This window comes from Pleurodeles waltl, chromosome 6 (assembly GCF_031143425.1).
Source record: "Pleurodeles waltl isolate 20211129_DDA chromosome 6, aPleWal1.hap1.20221129, whole genome shotgun sequence".
In the NCBI taxonomy this organism is placed as follows: Eukaryota; Metazoa; Chordata; class Amphibia; order Caudata; family Salamandridae; genus Pleurodeles; species Pleurodeles waltl.
This window is the reverse complement of record NC_090445.1, coordinates 122071470-122093635: the sequence shown is the minus strand read 5'-3', so window position 1 is coordinate 122093635 and position 22166 is coordinate 122071470. Positions and strand designations below refer to the sequence as shown.

Sequence of the window (22166 nt, the reverse complement as noted above, 5' to 3'; positions counted from 1 at the left end):
AATATGCCCTACATATTGTGAACCTACTCATCACTTCGCTATGGCTGCGTCCTCCTGGACACTTTCAGATCATACTATGAGGTGTCTGTGTGCTAGCTGTTCTGATTGGTCTCCTTTTGGGCATTTGCGAGTGTGGTCTGGAGGGACCCAAAGCCCCCAGCCCTGAAATGATTGGCCAACAGCGCCGATCAACATCTCTGCTGCACCAACCTCACAATGCTTGGACTTCTCTGGCACACACTTCGCTTAACCAAACTGATTTCTGCATGACGAATATGAAAAGCACCACTGATATCATTTCTACTTGTTTAGTTGCCATACCGACTCTTGCCCGCATTTTGCTGTGAATTTTTAATGCCACCAACAAGTATGGAGAGGTGAAAGAAAGTGATATGTTGACACACTTTACACTCTACGAATACTGCCGGTTTTGGCAAGAGACAACAGATGAAAAATGGGATAATCTAACACACGTGATTACTTACAATATTACTACCGGTGATGTCTGCTACATTTTAACTTGCAACACTTACAAAAATCAGAAAATGTGCTCAAATGCGCCTTGAAGCAAAAACAGAGTTTCCTCAAGAGATCCAATGGGAACAATGATTACTATGTCAGCAAAGAAATGATAAAATGTGTAGAAATAGGAATAACAGCATGTCTTGTAAACACATAGTCCCTCATTATGACTGCTGCGGTCTTTTGCCAAGACCGCCACAGCCGCTGAAAGACCGTCGTATTATGACTGCCACCAGATATCCGTACCGCCAGCGGTCGGATATCCGGCGGCATTCATCACGGCGGTTGAAGACGCTTAGGCCATTCCACTGCCGACACCACCACGCCAGAAAAAAACACTGCCCGCAGAATTACAACCCGTAATTCTGTGTGGCGGTCTTCTTCTGGCGTGGCGGTGCCGGTGGTGGGAGCGCTGTGTCCCGTCCCCTCACAGAGAAGCACCTCGGACAACGTAAGTGTCATCCGCAAGGGGAGGGGGGCGGGGGTATGTGAATGGGTGTGTGTGTGAGTGTGTGTATGCATGTCATGAATGTAGGGGGAGGGAGGGGAAGTGTCTGTGCGTGCGTGCCTGTGTGTAAATGTGGTGATGCGTGTGTGTATACATGTGGACAGGGTGGGGGTGTGTGCATGGGTGAAAGTGTAAGGGGTAAGGATGGGTGTGAGTGAGTGCGTGCAGGTGCGTGTATGTATGGATGTGTATATGGTGTGTGTGTGTGTGTGTGTGCGTGCGTGTGGTTAAGTACGATTGGGGGGTGGGGCGGGAGGTGGTTGTGTGAAGATGAGTGAGGGGGTGGGGGCTGTGTATGAATGTATATAGTTGAAGGGAGGGGGTGGGGGGATATTGAGTGTATGCATGTGTGTGATATGTATGGGTATGTATGCATGTCTATGGGGGTGAATATTGTGAATGCGTGTGTGAGTGCATGTGTGTGTGTGCGGGGGTGTTTGGGGGTATCCCCGCGACAGAAACGCAAGTTCCTCTCGTCAGGACACCTTACCGCCAGCATTCTGTGGCGATGAGACAGAAAAATGCTGGCCGTGTCACTAGTCGGAATGACCTTGGCGGTTATCCGACTCCCGTCGGGCCGCAGCGGTTTGGCAGTGGCCAAAGCGCTGCAGTCGTAATATGGGTGTCTGCACCGCTGGTCCAGCGGCGGTGAGACCGCCACAGCGGCCCTGGCGGACCATGGTCCACCAGGGTCATAATGAGGGTTATAGTGACTGCTGCTAGTCACATCAAGCATGTCAAATTACCGGTGGGGTGGTTGTTTTCTTGTGGAAATACCGCCTATAGGTGCATTCCTACCAGTATAACCAGAGGACCGTTTGCTTTTACGTGGTTAGGACTTACGATGTTTCCATTTCACTCCGTATTACATACTCAACACATAAGGAAAGCAGTTCAATTAAGCGAAGACTGTGACTCAGAAATTCAGTTATTATCTATGTCAGAATATGTGAGTTTAAGTCTTTCTATAGTAGGAGTTCCACGATTAGCTGTTTATAATACTTGAGTTAACAAATTAGCATGTTTAATGGTCAAGAACATTAATCACATATCTATCGCTTTAGCAGAGTTATTAGATACTCGAGGCACTAGAAAAGCTGCATTGCAAAACAGGGAAGCCATTGACTACTTGGTTTTGAGGCATGATCATGGCTGCTCAGAATTTGACGGTATGTGTTGCTTTAATCTGTCAGATCCTCTAAATCTATCCTATCTCACATTGAAGCCTTGCATGAACTGGTGAAGGGAGTAAAGTAAGATTTGGACAAAGGATGGTGGGATTGGTTATTTTGCTAGCTTCCTGATTTAAGTCAACTTAGGTCCATTATAGATGGAATATATTTAGTAATTTGTATAATAATAATGCTATGTTGCGCTATACAATGCATACCTAACCTAGGTACTATGTTTAGATTAAAAAGGGTTACTTTTAGACCAGTATGCTATGAGAGACATTGGTCAAATGGTGGAGTGTAATGCTATAAGTATTTGACCCCTGACTCCATCTTGATCACTGACTCCATTTTGTGCTTAGCTTCAGGTGCCGTCTCAGCCGCGGATCAGGGTTTTTCCACAAGAGCTTGTTTTCCACACATAACCTGTTTGCGCTTTTCTTACCAGCACAGGGTTACACCGTACTGGAACACAACATGGGGAATGTATAAGAGAGTCTCAGATTGGGAATGCTTTCATCAAGGAAAAGTACAGCTCTGTCTCTGGAATGCACACTGGGGCAGGGCCTGTTCCTTTGCGTGTTTTCAACACAGACCGAGTACAGCCAGCGCTTGAATTTCATATTTGAAGGGGGGGGATTACTAGAATCTTCCTCTTGAGCTGGTTTAAGGTACATAAGGTGGGGAAAGTTGGCACGGAGGAGGGAGGTTGTCTGAAAGTGGACGCACTGTTCAGAGAAAAATCCCATCTTGGGGGCTGTAGGAAGTTGGCTCTGTATGCACTATTTCAAAGTAAGGAATAGTATGCACAGAGTCCAAGTGTTCCCCTTAGAGGTAAGATAGTGGCAAAAAGAGATAATACTAATGCTCTATTTTGTGGTAGTGTGGTCGAGCAGTAGGCTTATCAAAGGAGTAGTGTTAAGCATTTGTTGTACATACACACAGGCAATAAATGAGGAACACACACTCAGAGACAATTCCAGGCCAATAGGTTTTTGTATAGGAAAATATCTTTTCTTAGTTTATTTTACGAACCACAGGTTCAAATTCTACATGTAATACTTTGCATGAAAGGTATTGCAGGTAAGTACTTTAGGAACTTTGAATAATCACAATAGCATATATACTTTTCAAATAAAACACATATAGCTATTTTAAAACTAGACAGTGCAATTTTCACAGTTCCTAGGGGAGGTAAGTAATTGTTAGTTTTTGCAGGTAAGTAAACCACCTACGGGGTTCAAGTTTGGGTCCAAGGTAGCCCACCGTTGGGGGTTCAGAGCAACCCCAAAGTTACCACACCAGCAGCTCAGGGCCGGTCAGGTGCAGAGTTCAAAGCGGTGCCCAAAACGCATAGGCTTCAATGGAGAAGGGGGTGCCCCGGTTCCAGTCTGCCAGCAGGTAAGTACCCGCGTCTTCGGAGGGCAGACCAGGGGGGTTTTGTAGGGCACCGTGGGGGGACACAAGTTAGCACAGAAAGTACACCCTCAGCAGCACGGGGGCAGCCGGGAGCAGTGTGCAAACAAACGTCGGGTTTTCAATTGGAATCAATGGGAGACCAAGGGGTCTCTTCAGCGATGCAGGCAGGCAAGGGGGGGGCTCCTCGGGGTAGCCACCACCTGGGCAAGGGAGAGGGCCTCCTGGGGGTCACTCCTGCACTGGAGTTCCGATCCTTCAGGTCCTGGGGGCTGCGGGTGCAGGGTCTTTTCCAGGTGTCGGGATCTGAGAGTCAGACAGTCGCGGTCAGGGGGAGCCTCGGGATTCCCTCTGCAGGCGTCGCTGTGGGGGCTCAGGGGGGACAACTTTGGTTACTCACAGTCTCGGAGTCGCCGGGGAGTCCTCCCTGAAGTGTTGTTTCTCCACAAGTCGAGCCGGGGGCGTCGGGTGCAGAGTTGCAAGTCTCACGCGTCTGGCGGGAAACGCAGTTTGTCTTCAAGTTGCTCCTTTGGAAACAAAGTTGCAGTCTTGGGTGAACAGGGCCGCTGTTCTCGGGAGTTTCTTGGTCCTTCTAGAGCAGGGCAGTCCTCTGAGGATTCAGAGGTCGCTGGTCCTGGGGAAAGCGTCGCTGGAGCAGTGTCTTTTCGAAGTGGGGAGACAGGCCGGTAGAGCTGGGGCCAAAGCAGTTGGTGTCTCCGTCTTCTCTGCAGGGTTTTTCAGCTCAGCAGTCCTCTTCTTCTTAGGTTGCAGGAATCTGAGTTCCTAGGTTCAGGGGAGCCCCTAAATACAGAATTTAGGGGTGTGTTTAGGTCAGGGAGGGCAGTAGCCAATGGCTACTAGCCCTGAGTGTGGCTACACCCTCTTTGTGCCTCCTCCCAAGGGGAGGGGGCCACATTCCTATCCCTATTGGGGGAATCCTCCTTCTACAAGATGGAGGATTTCTAAAAGTCGGAGTCACCTCAGCTCAGGACACCTTAGGGGCTGTCCTGACTGGCCAGTGACTCCTCCTTGTTTTTCTCATTATCTCTCCTGCACTTGCCGCCAAAAGTGGGGGCTGGGTCCAGGGGGCGGGCATCTCCACTAGCTGGAGTGCCCTAGGGCATTGTAACACGAAGCTTGAGCCTTTGAAGCTCACTGCTAGGTGTTACAGTTCCTGCAGGGGGGAGTTGTGAAGCACCTCCACCCAGAGCAGGCTTTGTTTCTGTCCTCAGAGAGCACAAAGGCTCTCACCGCATGGGGTCAGAAACTCGTCCCTCAGCAGCAGGCTGGCACAGACCAGTCAGTCCTGCACTGAACAATTGGGTAAAATACAGGGAGCATCTCTAAGATGCCCTTGGTGTGCATTTTTTAATAAATCCAACACTGGCATCAGTGTGGGTTTATTATTCTGAGAAGTTTGATACCAAACTTCCCAGTATTCAGTGTAGCCATTATGGAGCTGTGGAGTTCGTTTTTGACAGACTCCCAGCCCATATACTCTTATGGCTACCCTGCACTTACAATGTCTAAGGTTTTGCTTAGACACTGTAGGGGCATAGTGCTCATGCACCTATGCCCTCACCTGTGGTATAGTGCACCCTGCCTTAGGGCTGTAAGGCCTACTAGAGGGGTGACTTACATATGCCACAGGCAGTGGAAGGTTGGCATGGCACCCTGAGGGGAGTGCCATGTCGACTTAGTCATTTTCTCCCCACCAGCACACACAAGCTGGCAAGTATTGTGTCTGTGCTGAGTGAGGGGTCCCTAGGGTGGCCTAAGACATGCTGCAGCCCTTAGAGACCTTCCCTGGCATCAGGGCCCTTGGTACCAGGGGTACCAGTTACAAGGGACTTACCTGGGTGCCAGGGTTGTGCCAATTGTGGAGACAATGGTACATTTTAGGTGAAAGAACACTGGTGCTGGGGCCTGGTTAGCAGGGTCCCAGCACACTTCTCAGTCAAGTCAGCATCAGTATCAGGCAAAAAGTGGGGGGTAACTGCAACAGGGAGCCATTTCTTTACAGGGGCGACCTCCTACCTCAGCAGTTCAGGGTTCCTCGGCTTGATGCTTGCAAGAATAATGGATTCAACCCCTATGGTGATGCATTTTAATTCTTATTTAGCTTGAATATATATTCACTGCATATATTAATTGTTGATGTATTGCACATTTTCTGCCTGTCATTGTTTAACTGCTGTGAGTATTTTGGCATATACACGTGTTTCACTGCATTCAAGTTAAATGTTTATGTTCATATTTTGGTGTGCTTTTATTTGATACCTGGGAAGTGCCTTAATAAATTCATTACTCAGACTAACGGTGCTGCATTCTTTGGCATTGTTTCCTCTTAGTTTAAAGTAGAGCAACACCCAGCCATACAAGAAGTAGCCCCACAGCTATAAGCTCAGTGTTGTATGGCCGCTGGGGGAACGGCAGACTGAGGACCTGATTACGACCTCGGCGGGTGGGATACTCCGATATCCCCACTGCTGTTTTTCAAGTTCTTTGGATATAATGGAACTTGTAATACAGAGGACAGGATAGCCGTCACGTTTCGAATGGACTATCCTATCCACCAATGCCATAATCAGGCCCTGAGTCTCTGCCATTCTTGCAGGCGGGTCCGTGGTGCAGTCAACAGACAATCGTAAGGTCAGAGTTTTTGCCCTCCCCCACCTCACTTAGGAACAGCCCACCTCTGTAAACCTTTAGAGACAATTTAACTGACTGCTGGGGAGTTCTTCCTTGTGTTGCCTCGACCATTCTGAGCCGATGCCTTGCCCTGTTTCCCCTGTGACCTCTTCACTGGTGAGAGTGTCCCACTAGACATGTCCCTAGATCTCCGTATTTCAAACCGCGCTTCCTCTTCAATTGTCATACTGCTCACACTGGAAGATTCCACAGCAGCAGCGGACATGGCTGCTTCGCCATCGTGTTTAGGATCAGGGTGCTGTTGGGCTATTGTGTCCGAAAAAGCTGGCCTAGCCATGTAGGCCCCCAGAGTCTATTCCCACCTCGCCAGGCACTGCGCTCTCAGTGTGCTCAGTCCCAGACTCGTTGGCCCCTTTATCAGTTTTACCAATATATCTGCAGTGTCTTTGGGGGACTCAAAACCATCCATCTGCCCTTCCTCATTACCAGGGAATATAGAAGCTGCAGTTGGGACAGTACCTGTATGCAGAGCCACTACAATGTTACCTTGTTTCATGGCCCCAATAGGTCATCAGCAACATTGTTGTCAGCTAATCCAAACCATTGTCTACTTTTCAAAATGTATAGTCTTCAGTGATCACCCATGGGTTTCAGACCTGTACCTACCACAAACTAAAAGTAGGTTAAAACCACAAAAATATGGAAAAATTGACAACCTCTTAGAAACATGCTATAACAGTGGTAAAATGCTTGTTCTTGAAAGCTGGGAAGATGGTGATCCTAGCACAGCAAACCTTTTGGGAAATCTACTTTAAGAAAGAGAAAACTATATGCTTTGCCGCTCAACACTTTTTTCCATAGTTTAGAAAATATACATTTAGCTATCGCTTGCCTATTTTGTGGCTCCCTCTAGGGGAATCTACAAACCCTGGGTATCAGGATGCTGGAAAACAGGATGTAAATTTGGCATGGATACCTTAGTAGAAAAATGGTTATAACAGCATAGGAGCGAAGTACCCCAAATATCAAAAAGGGGGCAGCACTGGGGGGTGGAAAAGTCTCAAAAGATTAAGGGTTAAACATAACCCTGTAAGGTCTTAGTCACATTCTATCCATACATCAATCAGTCAGTGAGTGATCAGGAACACTACCCACACACGTGTGAGGTCTCTATCATATCCTAATCACATTGACCTATCATACCCACATCTACATAGGTACACAGTCAGCATATCACGATGCTTAGAAACGCCAGTTGAGACAGTGAGCCTAAACTATTTACCCTCATCTTGACTGTTTAAACACTGTTTTGCATAAGGGAGGATGTGCTCAGAATTGTAACACAGAGTTACAAAGTATCTTTTTTAATATTCAATCTTAGCTTTCTGAGTTAGACGGGCCTATTAACTGATGATGCCATGAGTGGTCTAATCCCTACACTTTTGTAACATAACAGAGAGATCCCTCTGAATGTATGTACTAGGTTAGAAATAGCAGGGCCCTGCGATTTTGATTAGTCTTTATAAAGAAGCAGGTCAAGCAAGAATGAGGTTATTCTCTTCATCTTTATAGGTAGACTATATACCTCTTAACAGGAATGGGGAGGAAGGGAAACATAGTATTACAATCCTAAACACACTTACCGCAAGTTTGAAAGATGATCAAGATTTTCAATAATCTTGATTCTGTTCTGTGGAGAAATAAAAGAAGTGGACGCATTAAGCATGTTTCCGAGATCATCATGGAGGTAGGCTGAAAAGAGGACGTGTGCTATGGGTCAGGCTGCTAAAGAATGACTGAGGCCAAGCTGAGCATGGCCAGAAATATGGGGGCAATGGGGCACGACAATAGCTGTAGCTCTTGAGGCACACTCAACGGACCTACATGATGTAAAGTGGTGGGTTATACAAGCTGTAAGTAGGGAAATAGTAAACTACATGAATTACTAGCAACAGTATTAATCTGGGAGTGAAAACAGATGTAGGCTCTGATGTTTTTCAGCTGTTGAATTAATTTGTAGGTAGCTGTGTCACACAGTGGCATACAGCTCAGATATTAAACCTTGTACCGTTTATGCTAAGCAATATATTATTTAGGTGTTTACCCTGTAAGGCACAGAGTGGGTGTTGCTTTGACGTGTAAGATCCTCAGTTTTTTACCTGCTGAAGGTAAAGGCTGATGGCTGCTTCCACACCGTCCAGGTTTTCAATTGCAGTGAGCTTCTCCCTATCAAGCCTGACTGTGTGAAGGGATCGCAGGGCCTCAGACCTACAGGGTATGACACATTACTTGCATTGCATGTACAATAGAAATACAACAGTGTTACAATCAGTCTTGGCACAACGTCCTCAATACTCTAAATATGGGATACACTACAGGGGAAAGTTCTAGGTTCAAAGTGGATCCCGATACACAAATGTGCCCAATTCAAACTCCTCAAACACACAGATTTAAGGCACTACACAACACAAGCCCCATCTACTTGAACAATCATGTCTCCTTCCACTACCCACCCAGACACCTCCGCAGGACTCCTACTTGCACACATTCCACGCATACACAGAACCAGATCAGGAGGACAAGTGTTCTCTTGCATTGCTCCTACATTGTGGAACCACCTCCCACACCAAATCAGAGCCTCCTCCTCCTCTCTTCTTGAATTCCACATGAAGCTAAAGACCTGGCTTTTTAATTAACCAACCTACCATAGGCAGGGCTCCCAACCGGCGCCAGGATACCCTTGTGTGTGATAGTGCACTTTGCAAAATACACATAACAAGTGGGATTTCCAAAGACTCCCTGTAGTTTACAACCACTGATTCACTTGACCATGTGATACTCACATGCTTTCCATCGTCCATTTCTCCAATGGAGGATCCAAATTACGTCTTGCTAGGAGAGTGACTGATATAATGGGCGCTTCCTCCGTGGGCCTCCTCACAGTATCTAGCAAGACACCAAAGTAAAAACAAGAATCGATGAATACATGGACAAAGCACCACCAACTGTACATTAGAACGACATTATAAAGTCACCAATTTATTCTGCGGTGCCACAGCACTTCGAAGTGACTTTAAAAGGGCTTAGGTGGGTGAGAAACATAAAAAGTAAAGTACTTGATGTCAAACTCATGTTTGATCTTGGAAACTGCAGAGCTTTGTGGACCTAGGTGGGAGATCAATTATTAAAATAGCGGCTCTGTTTTTAATACGTGGCTGAAAGCATCACAAACCGTAACAAGATATTTTGCTCATTGTCTTTTTAATGAAGGCCTCCCTACAGCCTTACTCGTTGGTTTGCAAATGTCCATTGGTGAGTTGTGGTGCGGGGCAGTGCAGTGGAAAGGGTCACTGATTTCTGACAGGTAGAGGCATCAATGCACTCTGTGCACTCTGCATAGCAGGCACGCTCTGACAAGTGTTGTGTGTGGTGTTATTGTCCAGGGCTCCTGCAGGCGAGGTTGCAGAAGAGAAAGGAAAAGTGCCATCAAACCTGGCAGACAGACTTCTGCATACATGCAATGCAAAGTCACTATTCACGTGTAATAAATTATAATACAAACAGTGCTGCAACATTATTTCACAGGCATATTCTCACATTAAAAGACTGTTGAACAAGTTACTTACCTTCGGTAACGCATTATCTGGAAGAGACTATGGCCCTCATTATAACATTGGCTGTAAAAAAACGCCTACCACAGCGACGACGGGTGCCAAAAGACCGTCGCCGCAGCTACCAGCCATCCGCCATATTATGACCGTAGCCGGTATTCCGCCAGAAGGATGGCAGAATTCCGGCTGCGGCCATGGCGGCAAATGGCGGTAAGGTGGCGCTGCTGCTAGGAGCAGCACCACGCTAATAGACTGCTGCTGACCCATGATACAGCCTGGCGGTGTTCTGCTGGCGGACGCTGCTGCGGGCAGCAGCGCCAAGTCTCGTCTCCTGCCAGAGGACCCCCTGAAATCAGATAAGTGGGGTGGGGGTGTTGTGTGTGTAGGGGTGGGGGTGTATGTCTGTGCGTGCGTGAATGCGGGTGTGTGATGCTTGTTGTATGTGTGTGCATGTGTGGATGTTTGAGTGCATGTAAGTTGTGTTGTGTGAATGCGTGTGTGCCTGTATGTATGTCAGTGTGTTTGGATGCATGTGTGAATGGATGGATGTATGCATGCGTGGGTATGAGTGTGTGTATGAGTGTGTATGTTGGTGCATGAAGGTGTGTGTATGTTGGGGGGGTGAGTCTGGAGTGGCCGGGTGAGTGAGGGGGAAACCTGGGGAGGGGGGCGGGCAAGACCCCTATCAGTGACAGGGAAGGGATTCCCTGTCACTGATAGTGCCTACCACCATGGTTATTGTGGCTGTAAGGAGGCCACGAAAACCATGGCAGTAGGCTGGGTCATAATCCCGCGGGTGGGCTAGTGACGGCCGCCTGGCTGGAGACAGAAGTCTCCAGCTCGGCAGCTGTTACTGCTGTGGCAGACGGTGTGGTACTCTGGCCTTTTGGCTTGGGCCAAACCTCCAATGTCATATTATGGGGAAAAGTACTGCCAGCCTGTTGGCAGTACTTTTCTCCACTATACCGCCGTCCATTGGGGTTGTAATGAGGGCCTATATCTAGCTGCAGATTTCTTGCCTTTGAATTTCCAAGGCATCAGACTCGATCTGGAAACTTTTGCTTAAGTAGTACCCCTGCGTGTCCCCTAGGTGACTTCATTTGGTTCAGCATGGTGTCATCAGCATTGTTGGCGCTGAATGTGACGTTGTGGCCACCCAGGCGTGCAGACATCAGTGACTTTTTTCACGACTATCCACGCCAGGAGGGCAGAACCATGAAATTAACTGACGATTGTGTGTCCAAACTAAGGCCCTGAAGGGATCACCCTAACCCTAGCAAATGAGTCCACAGAGTGGGGTGGCATGGGCGAGTGTAAGGAATCTCCACTAGATCAAGGGCCTCATTACGAGTTTGGCGGAGGGGATTACTCCATCAGAAACATGACGGATATCCCATCCACCATATTACAAGTTCCATTATATCCTATAGAACTTGTAATACATAGGACGGGATAGCCGTCACGTTAGTGATGGAGTAATCCCCTCTGCCAAACTCATAATGAGGCCCATAGTCTCTACCAAATATTGGGGGTGATTCTAACTCTGATGGGTCATAAGACCGCTGCGGTGATTCTGGGTTTCCCACTGGGCTGGCGGGCGACCGCCAAAAGGCCGCCCGCCAGCCCAGTGGGAAACACCCTTCCCACGAGGAAGCCGGCTCCAAATGGAGCCGGCGGAGTGGGAAGGTGCGACGGGTGCAGTTGCACCCGTCGCGAATTTCATGTCTGCAATGCAGACAGTGAAATTCAAAGTGGGGCCCGCTTACGGGGGCCCCTGCAGTGCCCATGCCATTGGCGAACCGCCAGGAACAGGATGGCGGTATGGGGTGTCTGAATCCCCATGGCGGCGCAGTGAGCTGCGCCGCCATGGAGGATTCAGAAGGGCAGCGGAAAACCGGCGGGAGACCGCCGGTTTTCCTCTTCTGACCGCGGCCAAACCGCCGCGGTCAGAATGCCCGACCCTGGCCCCGGCGGTCTAGTACCGCCGGGGTCAGAATCACCCCCAATGTGTTACCTAAGGTAATTACCTTGTTCATCTGATAGAGACTTCTAGCTGCAGATTCCTTACCTTTGAATAGATACCCAAGCCAAACCATCCTGGCGGTGGGCTGCGGTAAAACTTTTTTACACTAAGAAGTGCTGCAGGACCAAACAGGAGAAATGTCTGTCTTTGCGGACCCCACTGTCTAGGCAATAATGTTTTGCAAACGTGTGCAGTGATGCCCACGTTGTTGCCTGACAAATGTCCATGACTGGAACACCAAGTGCCAATCCGTGGTCGCAGCTTTATCCCTGGTGGAATGGGCCCTCGAACCCTCGGGAGGCTGCTTTTTTATACAGAGAACGACCCAGTGTGAAATGGTTAGTTTCTGTACTGCCTGATCTCTTTTTTTGCTCCCACATATCCCAAAAAATGTTGGTCCTCCACCCAGAAATCTTGTGTGGTCAGGGTAGAGCAAAAACGCTCTTTTTGGGTCCAGTCGGTGGAGTTGCTCCTCTTCCTTAGAAGGATGCAGGGGAGCAAAGAAGGTGGGCGGGGTGATAGTCCGTCCAAATGAAATGGTGTCACCACCTTTGGAAAGCACCACTTTCTTGGTAAAAACTGTGAGATATGGAAGTTTGGAAGACAAAGCCTGCAGCTCACTCACCCTCCGGGCAGATGTTACGGCCACGAGAAAGGCTGTTTTAACAGTGAGCAGCCTGAAGGGACAATTATGAAGTGGCTCAAAAGGAGCACACAGCAGGAATGTAAGAACCAGGTACAAGTCCCACTGAGGCATAATGAAAGGCGAAGGTGGAAACATATGTACAAGCCCTTTAAGAAACCTATTTACAATAGGGGACTTAAATAAAGAGGGTTGGTCAGGCAGCCGTAGTGTCGTAGGACTCCCGTTGTTAGAACAAGACTGCTGGGTTAGGGGCAGCAGCACCACTGTTTGTGGGTGACTGAGTCAATCCCACATTGTCTTGGCAGCTGTTGTGCCCACCCCTTTTGGATAGCTAGCAGCACCTCACCAAAACCTAAAAGAAAAGGTGATTTGTGGCAGCCTGAAACATGACAATCTATGGCTTCTAAGGGGAAGTCATAATACACAAGTCTCACCCTTTCTCCTGTTAGCAAAAGGTCTCATGAACACACATAGGCCAAAGAAAGAGATGCAGGATGGTTTTCAAGACTGTTATTGAAAAGACTGCAATCTACAATAAAATATATGGGCTGCAAATATTAGTGCAATTAGACATAACAGTATTAGAATGGTGGTGACCAGCAAGAAGAAATTCCTGTCTGGAATGACCTCCCTGTTGTCCCTCGGCCTGTTCCTTTGCTTGTTTTTATAAAACATATTTTTTATTCTGTGAAAAAGGTCTGACGTGAGCATGTGCCTAAGTGTTGGACTGTTTACATGCTCTTGTGGTGACAATTGCTATCTGGATTTTCATACACATGTTCTTGTCAACCTTAGACATGGGTACATGGTGAAATGGCGTGTACAGAATAATAATAACAGAAGATCCTCCCGAAGGGGCAGCCTCATCGGAGGATCGATGTTCATTTTCAAAAGCTTGGGATACCAGACTCTCCATGCACAGTTCAGAGCCACAAGAATTATTTGGGCTGGGTCGTTCTTGATCTTCTTGAGAACTCTGGGCAGGAGTGGTATAGGCGGAAAGAAGTACAGGAGGCCTGAACACCCCATCGCAATGAAAAGTGTAGCTGAAAGATTGCTGCCTTGGAAATTCCAAAGCACAATACTGCTGACATTGTATATTCTCTTCGGAGGCAAACAGATATAACCAAGGCTCTCCCGACTGCTGAAAGAGTCCTTGTGCCACTTCCAAATGGACTCGTGATCCGCCAGGTTCGAAGGCTGAGTTGGTCTGCACTAGTGTGCAGAGAACCTGCCAGGTGTTGAACCACCAGGACTATGCCCTGCTGTTCCAGCCATTTCCAGAGATGCAGGGCCTCCTGACAAAGGGTCCACAACCCCCAGACCGCCATGCTTGTTGCAGTACCACATTACAGTGGTGTTGTCTGTGAACACCTGCATTACCTTCCCCTAGAAGGGGGAAGAAATGCTTTCAATGATAGCCGGATCGCACGCAGCTCCAGCAAGTTGATATGGAGCCTACCTCCGCTAGAGGCCAGAGTCTTCTCATCTCCACCTCCCAGATGGCTGCCCCATTCCAGAACTGACGCATCTGTCACTACTGTGTCTGGTTATGGAAGGGATAGGAGTCTGCCTTTGACCCAATCACTGCTTGTAAGCCACCATTGCAGATCTTTTGCAGTTCCCTCTGAGATATGGACCATGTCTGAGAGCATCCCTGATGCTGCGCCCACTGGAACTTCAGGTCTCACTGCAGAGCCTGCATATGCCATCTGGAATGATTTACCAGCATTATGCAGGAGGACATGAGCCCTAGCAGCCTCAAGAGTTATTCTCACCAAAATCCAGGACAGAGGCAAAAACATTGGTATCACAACCTGAATATTCGGGTCTCGCCATTCGGGAGGATAAGCCCGAAACTGCACTGTGTCCAGAACTGCTCCGATGAAAGGGAGCATCTGAGAAGGAGTCAGGAGTCTCGCCATAGTCTGGAGTTGTGAGATGACAGCCTGGGGCGAGCTCCCCTTAACAGCCAGGCGTCAAGGTAGGGGAAGACTGAAACCCCTAACCTGCGCAGATGAGCTGCGAGCACTGACATCACTATGCCGAACACTAAAGGGGTGCTGGTAAGGCTAAAGGGGAGCATGGTAAACTGAAAGTGCTTGTGGGCTACCTTAAACCGCAGGTAACACATGTGAGCAGGCAAGATGGTGATGTGGAAATACGCATCCTGCAAGTCCAACGTTTCAGCCAGTCTCCTTGGTCTAGGGCAGACAAGAGCTGAGCCAAAGAGAGCATCTTGAATTTCTCCTTCTTGAGGAAGAGATTGATGGTCCGTAGGTCTAGAATAGGTGAAGGCCCTTGTTCTTTTTGGTGGGAATAACAACCACTGCCTACTTCTGACAACGAAACCCTTTCTATGGCTCCCTTGGCCAAGAGAGCAGTAACTTCCTCTCGTCATGTGATCCTCCGTCAGCCGTTCATGTGTTGATGGTATTGGGAGAGAAAAGGGAGGGCGAAGCCCCTCTGAATGATCTATAAGACTCATGCGTCCGACGCAATGGACTACCAGTGGAGGAGATGATGTTGAATTCTTCTTCTTCCAACTGGACAAGCATGGTCCTGCATAATCAAACTAGGAGGCCTTGGAGGCTGCAGCTGCAGGGGCTGGGTGGCAGATGACTTCTGGCTTCCAGACCCTCTAGATATGAAGGCATTGTGCCCACGTCATCGTATAGCTTGGGAAGCTTGTGCAGGACAGTGGATGGCATAGGGCTGGACCAGCAGACTGTAGATGGGGAGGTCGCCAAGGGGCCCAAGTCCTTGGCCATAGTCAGCGAGTCCTTAAAGCGCTCCAACTCCGAGTCTGCCTTCTCGCCAAACTAGTGAGTTCCGCTGAATGGCTTGTCCATAAGGTTTGCCTGGACATCCCCTGGAAAGTCATAAGGCCGTAAGGCCACCATTGACAAAACTACTATGCCCAGTGAATCAGACGTGTCCAGATTGCACCTAATAGTGAGCTTTGCTGTGTCCCTCCCATCTTTCACTGCTTGGGAGAGGATGGCTCGGGCCTCCTCTGGGACCTGTGGCAGGACTTGCGCAACCATATCCCATAAGGTGAGCGAGAAATGGCCCAATAAGCATGAAGTGTTCACTGACCTCGATGCCAGGCTAGTAGAAAAAAACATCTTCTTCCCAAGTTGGTCCAGTCTCTTGGATTCCCTGACCAGGGGAGCAGAAGGGAACGTGCCATGGAAAGTTAAGGCTTGGACTACCAAGCTCTCAGGGGAGGGGTGTTAGATGAGGAAACTATGGTCAACCACTGCAGGACGATACCAGCGGGCAACTGTCCTGTTCACAGAAGCCCCTGTGCTGGGCTTGTCCAAGCTTCCAGCAGGGCATCTGTAAGTGCCTTGTTAGAGGGCAAAAGGGGTTCAGAAGAGGAAGCCCCAGGCTGAAGTACTTCTGTCAAGAGGCTAGTCTTGGCATCCATGAGGGCAGTTCAAGGCCAAGGACCTCTGCTGCTCTTCACACCACCACTGCATAAGAAGCTCCCTCTTCTGTAGTCACAGTAGGGGCAAGAGCAAGCCAGAATCTGGAGATGTGTCCAGTCCACTGGTATCTCCTTGTTCCTCATACCAGTCCAATGAAATAGGCTCTAACTGGTGTTCTAAAAGGTCAAGTGAACCCCTCCCAATTTCCCCCCAAGCCAGGCAACAATCTAGCACCTATGGGGGCTGTCGGCACCAGAACTGGTATCGTGCAACGCCATTCTGGCTCTGGATCATCTGGGATTGGAATGGGGCCGGCGCAGCCGGTGAGTGCTGGCGGCATTGGTGCCGGGAGCAGCGGCACTGGAGAAGGTCACGTTAGTACGACCAGCACCGATCCGGAATCGCATCCATGAGACACAATTGGAGCCAGGGTTGTTCGTGTGGAACCTGATGGAGCCTCCTCCGACCCTGGTGGCCCTAAGGCGCCCTGGATGGATTGGCCTGCTCAAATATGAGGTGCATGGCCTCGTAAAAGTCCTTGACTTTAGTGGCAGTCACTCCGGCTCCCAGAAATAGAGGGAGGCACAGAGTCGGACCTGGCAATGACTCCGAGGACCCACGCCTGGAAAGCTGACGTTCCCCACTTGTCTCGTCGTCCGATGGACGAGGTGAGTTGAAGTCTGCTTTAACTTCTTTTTGTGTCTCTTCTTCTAGTGTCGGAGGACCTCAAGTGGGAGGAAGAGAACTTGGGGCTCCTGGAGTGGTCTTGAGACCTTCTCCTCGACTGGGACCATCACCTATGAGGAGTCACACTTGCTGGTGTCGACTGCCGGGCCACAAGCAGTTTTAGGGACTGCTCCTTTAAAGCCTTCAGTGCTAGGGCCCGCCCAGCAGTCGGAGCATGACATTGAATGGTGGTAGCACTCGAGAGACCATAGGCAGACAAGGTGAGGGTCAGTAACCAACATGGCGCGGTGACATGCATCACAAGGTGTAAGCAAATGCCTCCTTGGCATGGTTACCCCCTAACTTTTTCCCTTTGCTGATGCTAAGGTATGATTTGAAAGTATGCTGGGACCCTGCTAACCAGGCCCCAGCACCAGTGTACTTTCCCTAAACTGTACCTTTGTCTCCCCAATTGGCACAACCCTGGCACTCAGGTAAATCCCTTGTAACTGGTACCAAGGGCCCTGATGCCAGGGAAGGTCTCTAAGGGCTGCAGCATGTCTTATGCCACCCTGGGGACCCCTCACTCAGCACATGCACACTGCCTCTCAGCTTGTGTGTGCTGGTGGGGAGAAAATGTCTAAGTCGACATGGCACTCCCCTCAGAGTGCCATGCCAAACTCACACTGCCTGTGGAATAGGTAAGACACCCCTCTAGCAGGCCTTACAGCCCTAAGGCAGGGTGCACTATACCACAGGTGAGGGCATATGTGCATTGTAAGTGCAGGGTGGCCATAAGAGTATATGGTCTGGGAGTTTGTCAAACACGAACTCCACAGTTCCATAATGGCTACACTGAAAACTGGGAAGTTTGGTATCAAACTCTCAGCACAATAAATGCACACTGATGCCAGTGTGCAATTTATTGTAACATACACCCAGAGGGCATCTTAGAGATGCCCCCTGAATACCTACCCAACTTCTACTGTAGGCTGACCAGTTTCGGCCAGCCTGCCACACACCAGACATGTTGCTGGCCACAAGGGGAGAGTGCCTTTGTCACTCTGTGGCCAGGAACAAAGCTTGTACTGGGTGGAGGTACTTCTCACCTCCCCCTGCAGGAACTGTAACACCTGGCGGTGAGCCACAAAGGCTCATCCCTTTTGTTACAGTGCCCCAGGGCATCCCAGCTAGTGGAGATGCCCGCCCCTCCGGCCACTGCTCCCACTTTTGGCGGCAAGGCTGGAGGAGATAATGAGAAAAAACAAGGAGGAGTCCCCCACCAGTCAGGACAGCCCCTAAGGTGTCCTGAGCTGAGGTGACCCCTGCCTTGAGAAATCCTCCATCTTGAGTTTGGAAGATTCCCCCAATAGGATTAGGGATGTGCCCCCTCCCCACCGGGAGGAGGCACAAAGGCTACTGTCCCCCCAGACCTAAACACACCCCTAAATTCAGTATTTAGGGGCTCTCCAGATCCCAGGAAATCAGATTCCTGCAACCTGAAGAACCAAGAAGGACTGCTGACCTACAAGCCTGCAGAGAAGGAGGAAGACGACAACTGCTTTGTCCCCAGCCCTACCGGCCTGTCTCCAACTTTGAAAACCTGCTCCAGCGACACATCCGACAGGGACCAGCGACCTCTGAAGCCTCAGAGGACTGCCCTGGACTAAAGGACCAAGAAACTCCTGTGAACAGCGGCCCTGTTCAAAACCAGCTACTTATTTGCAACAAAGAAGCAACTTCCAAAGACTTCACGTTTCCCGCCGGAAGCGTGAGACTTCCCACTCTGTACCCGACGCCTCCAGCTCGAGATCCAGAGAACCAACACCTCAGGGAGGACTCCCCGGTGACTGCAAGCCTGTGAGTAACCAGAGATGACCCCCCTGAGCCCCCACAGTGACGCCTGCAGAGTGAATCCAGAGGCTCCCCCTGACTGCCTGTAACAAGGGACCCGACGCCTGGAACCAACACTGCACCCGCAGCCCCCAGGACCTGAAGGAACCGAACTTCGACGCAGGAGTAATCCCAAGGCCACCCTCTAGCTAGCCCAGCCAGTGGCTGTCCTGAGAAGCCCCCCCGTGCCTGCCTGCCTGCACTGCTAGAGTGACCCCCGGGTCCCTCCATTGTTTCCTATCCGAAACCAGACGCCTGCTTTGCACACTGCACCCGGCCACCCCTGTGCCGCTGAGGGTGTGTTTTATGTGCCTACTTGTGTCCCCCCCAGTGCTCTACAAAACCCCCCTGGTCTGCCCCCTGAGGACGCAGGTACTTACCTGCTGGGAGACTGGAACCGGAGCACCCCTGTTCTCCATAGGCGCCTATGTGTTTTGGGCACCTCTTTGACCTCTGCACCTGACCGGCCCCGAGCTGCTGGTGTGGTAACTTTGGGGTTGCCTTGAACCCCCAACGGTGGGCTGCCTATGCCCCAGAACTAAGACTTGTAAGTGTGTTACTTACCTCCTAATCTAACCTTTACTTACCTCCCCCAGGAACTATTGATGTTTGCACTGTGTCTACTTTGAAAATAGCTTATTGCCATTTTTACAAAGACTGTACATGATATTGTTTTTATTCAAAGTTCCTAAAGTATCTAAGTGATGTACATTACATTTAAAGTGTTTACTGTAAATCTTGAACCTGTGGTTCTTAAAATAAACTAAAAAAATATATTTTTCAATATAAAAACCTATTGGCCTGGAGTAAGTCTGAGTGTGTGTTCCTCATTTATTGCCTGTTTGTGTACAACAAATGCTTAACACTACCCTCTGATAAGCCTACTGCTCGACCACACTACCACAAAATAGAGCATTAAAATTATCTACTTTTGCCAGTATCTTACCTCTAAGGGGAACCCTTGGACTCTGTGCACACTTTTTCTTACTTTGAAATAGTATATACAGAGCCAACTTTCTAAACAAGATTTGAATCCTACCTTTCCGGGTGACATACCTTCGACACACTTTGAAAAATATTTGACAAGAATGCAGAAAAAAGCCTGTGAAAACAACCACAGCAGGGTAGCTCTCTCCACGTCAGCGACGTCATATCAGGCGGCAACGACACAGACGACACCACGCATAACCGAATGAAGCCACTTGGTGCTAAGTGCAGGGGTACTGATGAAGCAAAAGTTTCCAGATCCAGTCTGACGCCTGGGAAATTCAAAGGTAGGGAATCTGCAGCTAGAAGTCTCCATCAGATGTATGAAGTTAATGTACAGTCTTTTACAGGCAATTACAAACTTCTGGGGAAAAATAGTTCTGGGGAAATGCGTTGTCTCCACCGGTGGAGCTTAAGCCAACAATGCTGGTGGAACCCTTTACCTGGCAGTTCGTCTTCCACCGAACTAACAGAGCAGTGGTGTTAGTACCTTCCTATTTAGGAACGAGTGACTGTCACTGGACTTCCCCATCAAACACCACCATGCACAGCATGGCAACCACACACAGGGAAAATTATAAATGGTCCTAAGGCACAGTAAAAACCTCCCTGAGAGTCAGGGTCATTCCATAATATCCTATGGAATTCGTAATATGGTGGACGGGGTAGCCATCATGTTTGTGACGTAGTACCCTGTACGTCAAATTGTAAATTAGGCTCAAAGTCAGCAAAGAACTGTATTCTCACAGGAAACGAGTATCAGACTGTGTATTTCGGACACTTAAGAAGAAATTCAAGGAGTAGTATTCTAATAGGAGCAGCTTGTTGTTGGCATTACAACGCTGATAAGGGTAGCAAGGTCAGAATGAGGGCCATAGTCTATCTATCCCCCTTGAATACATAAATATAAAATATAATATAAAATAATAATCATACTTCATACATAAACTCCTTAAAAATATTATATATACCTCATTTAATCGACTTGTATGCTCTTCCAGTACATCACTGTTGCCATATTTGGCAAAATCTCTAAGCCTCCATTTCTTCTTACAAGATTTCCTTCACTGGATTGCAAGTAATTTAAACTGTTACCCATTTCATCCTACTATGTATTGCTCTCCATAGATGCTTCAACTATTTATGATTCAACAGCTTACCTAACACATCCCAATCACTTATCATTTTACTGATAATGTGTATATTCTTATTTTTTTGGTAATACATATCAAATAAACAATGTTGGTAATTACCCTTTCAGCTTCAATCACATGTGGAAAGCATACATATTTCTCTATTGTTGCGTTAGGTCCACTATTTTGTTTTGAAAATAGAGCTATTTCATATTGAGCAAGCTACTTGAGCATAGTTACATTTTACGACCAAGTTATGCTAACCAACAGGTTTTCATAGGAATTACTTCGGTTGTATAGATAGGGAGATTCCCACATGTCTCCCACTTAATAGGTCTCCATACCTTAAAGTAAGCAGGGCAAAGTGTAAAACCATGGTTTTGTGACCCCTCAAATTTGCTCGCAAACTGGCATTATTATTTATACTGGCAGCCCAATATGGCTGCCGCTATATGGAAACTGTTCTGTATCTCTATGATCAGAATCAGAGTGTCACTCATTCTTCTATCCTATTTTGATGACAGTGTAGCACACTACTAAAAGATTATCTGAAAGCATCCAAATTGGGAAGGCATACATATATTGTAGATTCTTATTCCAAAATAATCATTTTGGTGGCACCTTGTGGGGCGTGGCTTCGGGCGTCAAGATGGTGGTCGCACTCTGATAGTGCTCCGGACCCCTCCATCATACGCCTGTGGAAGCCTCCGCCACCCCACATTCCAATTTACCCCTGGCATTCCCTGTATGAGGGGTGAGTCTGGGGGTGTGGCGCAAGCCCTCTGAGTGCCGCCACAGAGCGGTAGAAGAGCTGCGCCTGGAGGAAGGGGCCGCCATCCGGGCACTGTGCTGTGGTCGGGCGGGGGCCGGCCCTCGGCGGTGTGGACGCACCCAGAGAGCAGAGAGCGGGGAGGCGACGCGGATACAGCCCCTGGGGCTGAAGTCAGAGGCGTGCTGGGCGGTGAGTGGGGCCACGGCCCGGTAGGCGGCGGTGCGGTAGTGGCGAACGGGCCGCCTTGCCTACGGAGTAAGGTGGCACAGTGGCGGCCTCCGGATGAGGAGCCCAGGGCTAAGAATTGCCAGAGGAGGGAGACCCATGCTGCAGGAAGGCGAGGCAGTGGAAGCAAGGTCTGCGGCCTTGACAGAGATGGCGTGGCAGTGGCTGTTTGGCCTACCCGCGGGGGGGCGGTGAGGTGACGGACCCCCGGTGCGGGGGCCAGAGCCAGGGGCACTCAGAAGAGCACCAACTGGGGACGGACGCGCGCAGTGGAGGATCGGGCCAAGGCGACTGCTGGTCCTGGGCCTGCCCCGGAGGGTGTGGCGAGCGGAGGCACGTGCGCTGAAGAGTGGCGGCCTGTCGGGCTGTGCCTCCAGACCGGAGGAGCTGCTGGGGGCCGCCGGAGGCACCCCTGGGCGGAGAACAAGGTGCGCGGGCATGGTTGGGAGTGCCTGAAGCAAAGGGGGATCCCCCCCTCCCAGACTCATTTCCACTGCGGTGCGGTG

At 49.2% G+C, this 22166-nt stretch overlaps 1 protein-coding gene across 1 annotated transcript in view; it reads right to left on the bottom strand.

Annotated features, from left to right (window-relative positions):
* The window catches only part of LRRC46 (leucine rich repeat containing 46), a 57605-nt gene that overhangs the window by 8728 nt on the left and 26711 nt on the right, over positions 1 to 22166 (bottom strand). Inside the window, exons 2-4 of the mRNA XM_069237509.1 lie at positions 9114 to 9216; positions 8430 to 8538; positions 7914 to 7960 (exon numbers count right to left, since the gene is read on the bottom strand). Coding sequence (XP_069093610.1) covers positions 7914 to 7960; positions 8430 to 8538; positions 9114 to 9216 — 259 coding nt within the window. The remainder of the gene's footprint in view (positions 1 to 7913; positions 7961 to 8429; positions 8539 to 9113; positions 9217 to 22166) is intronic.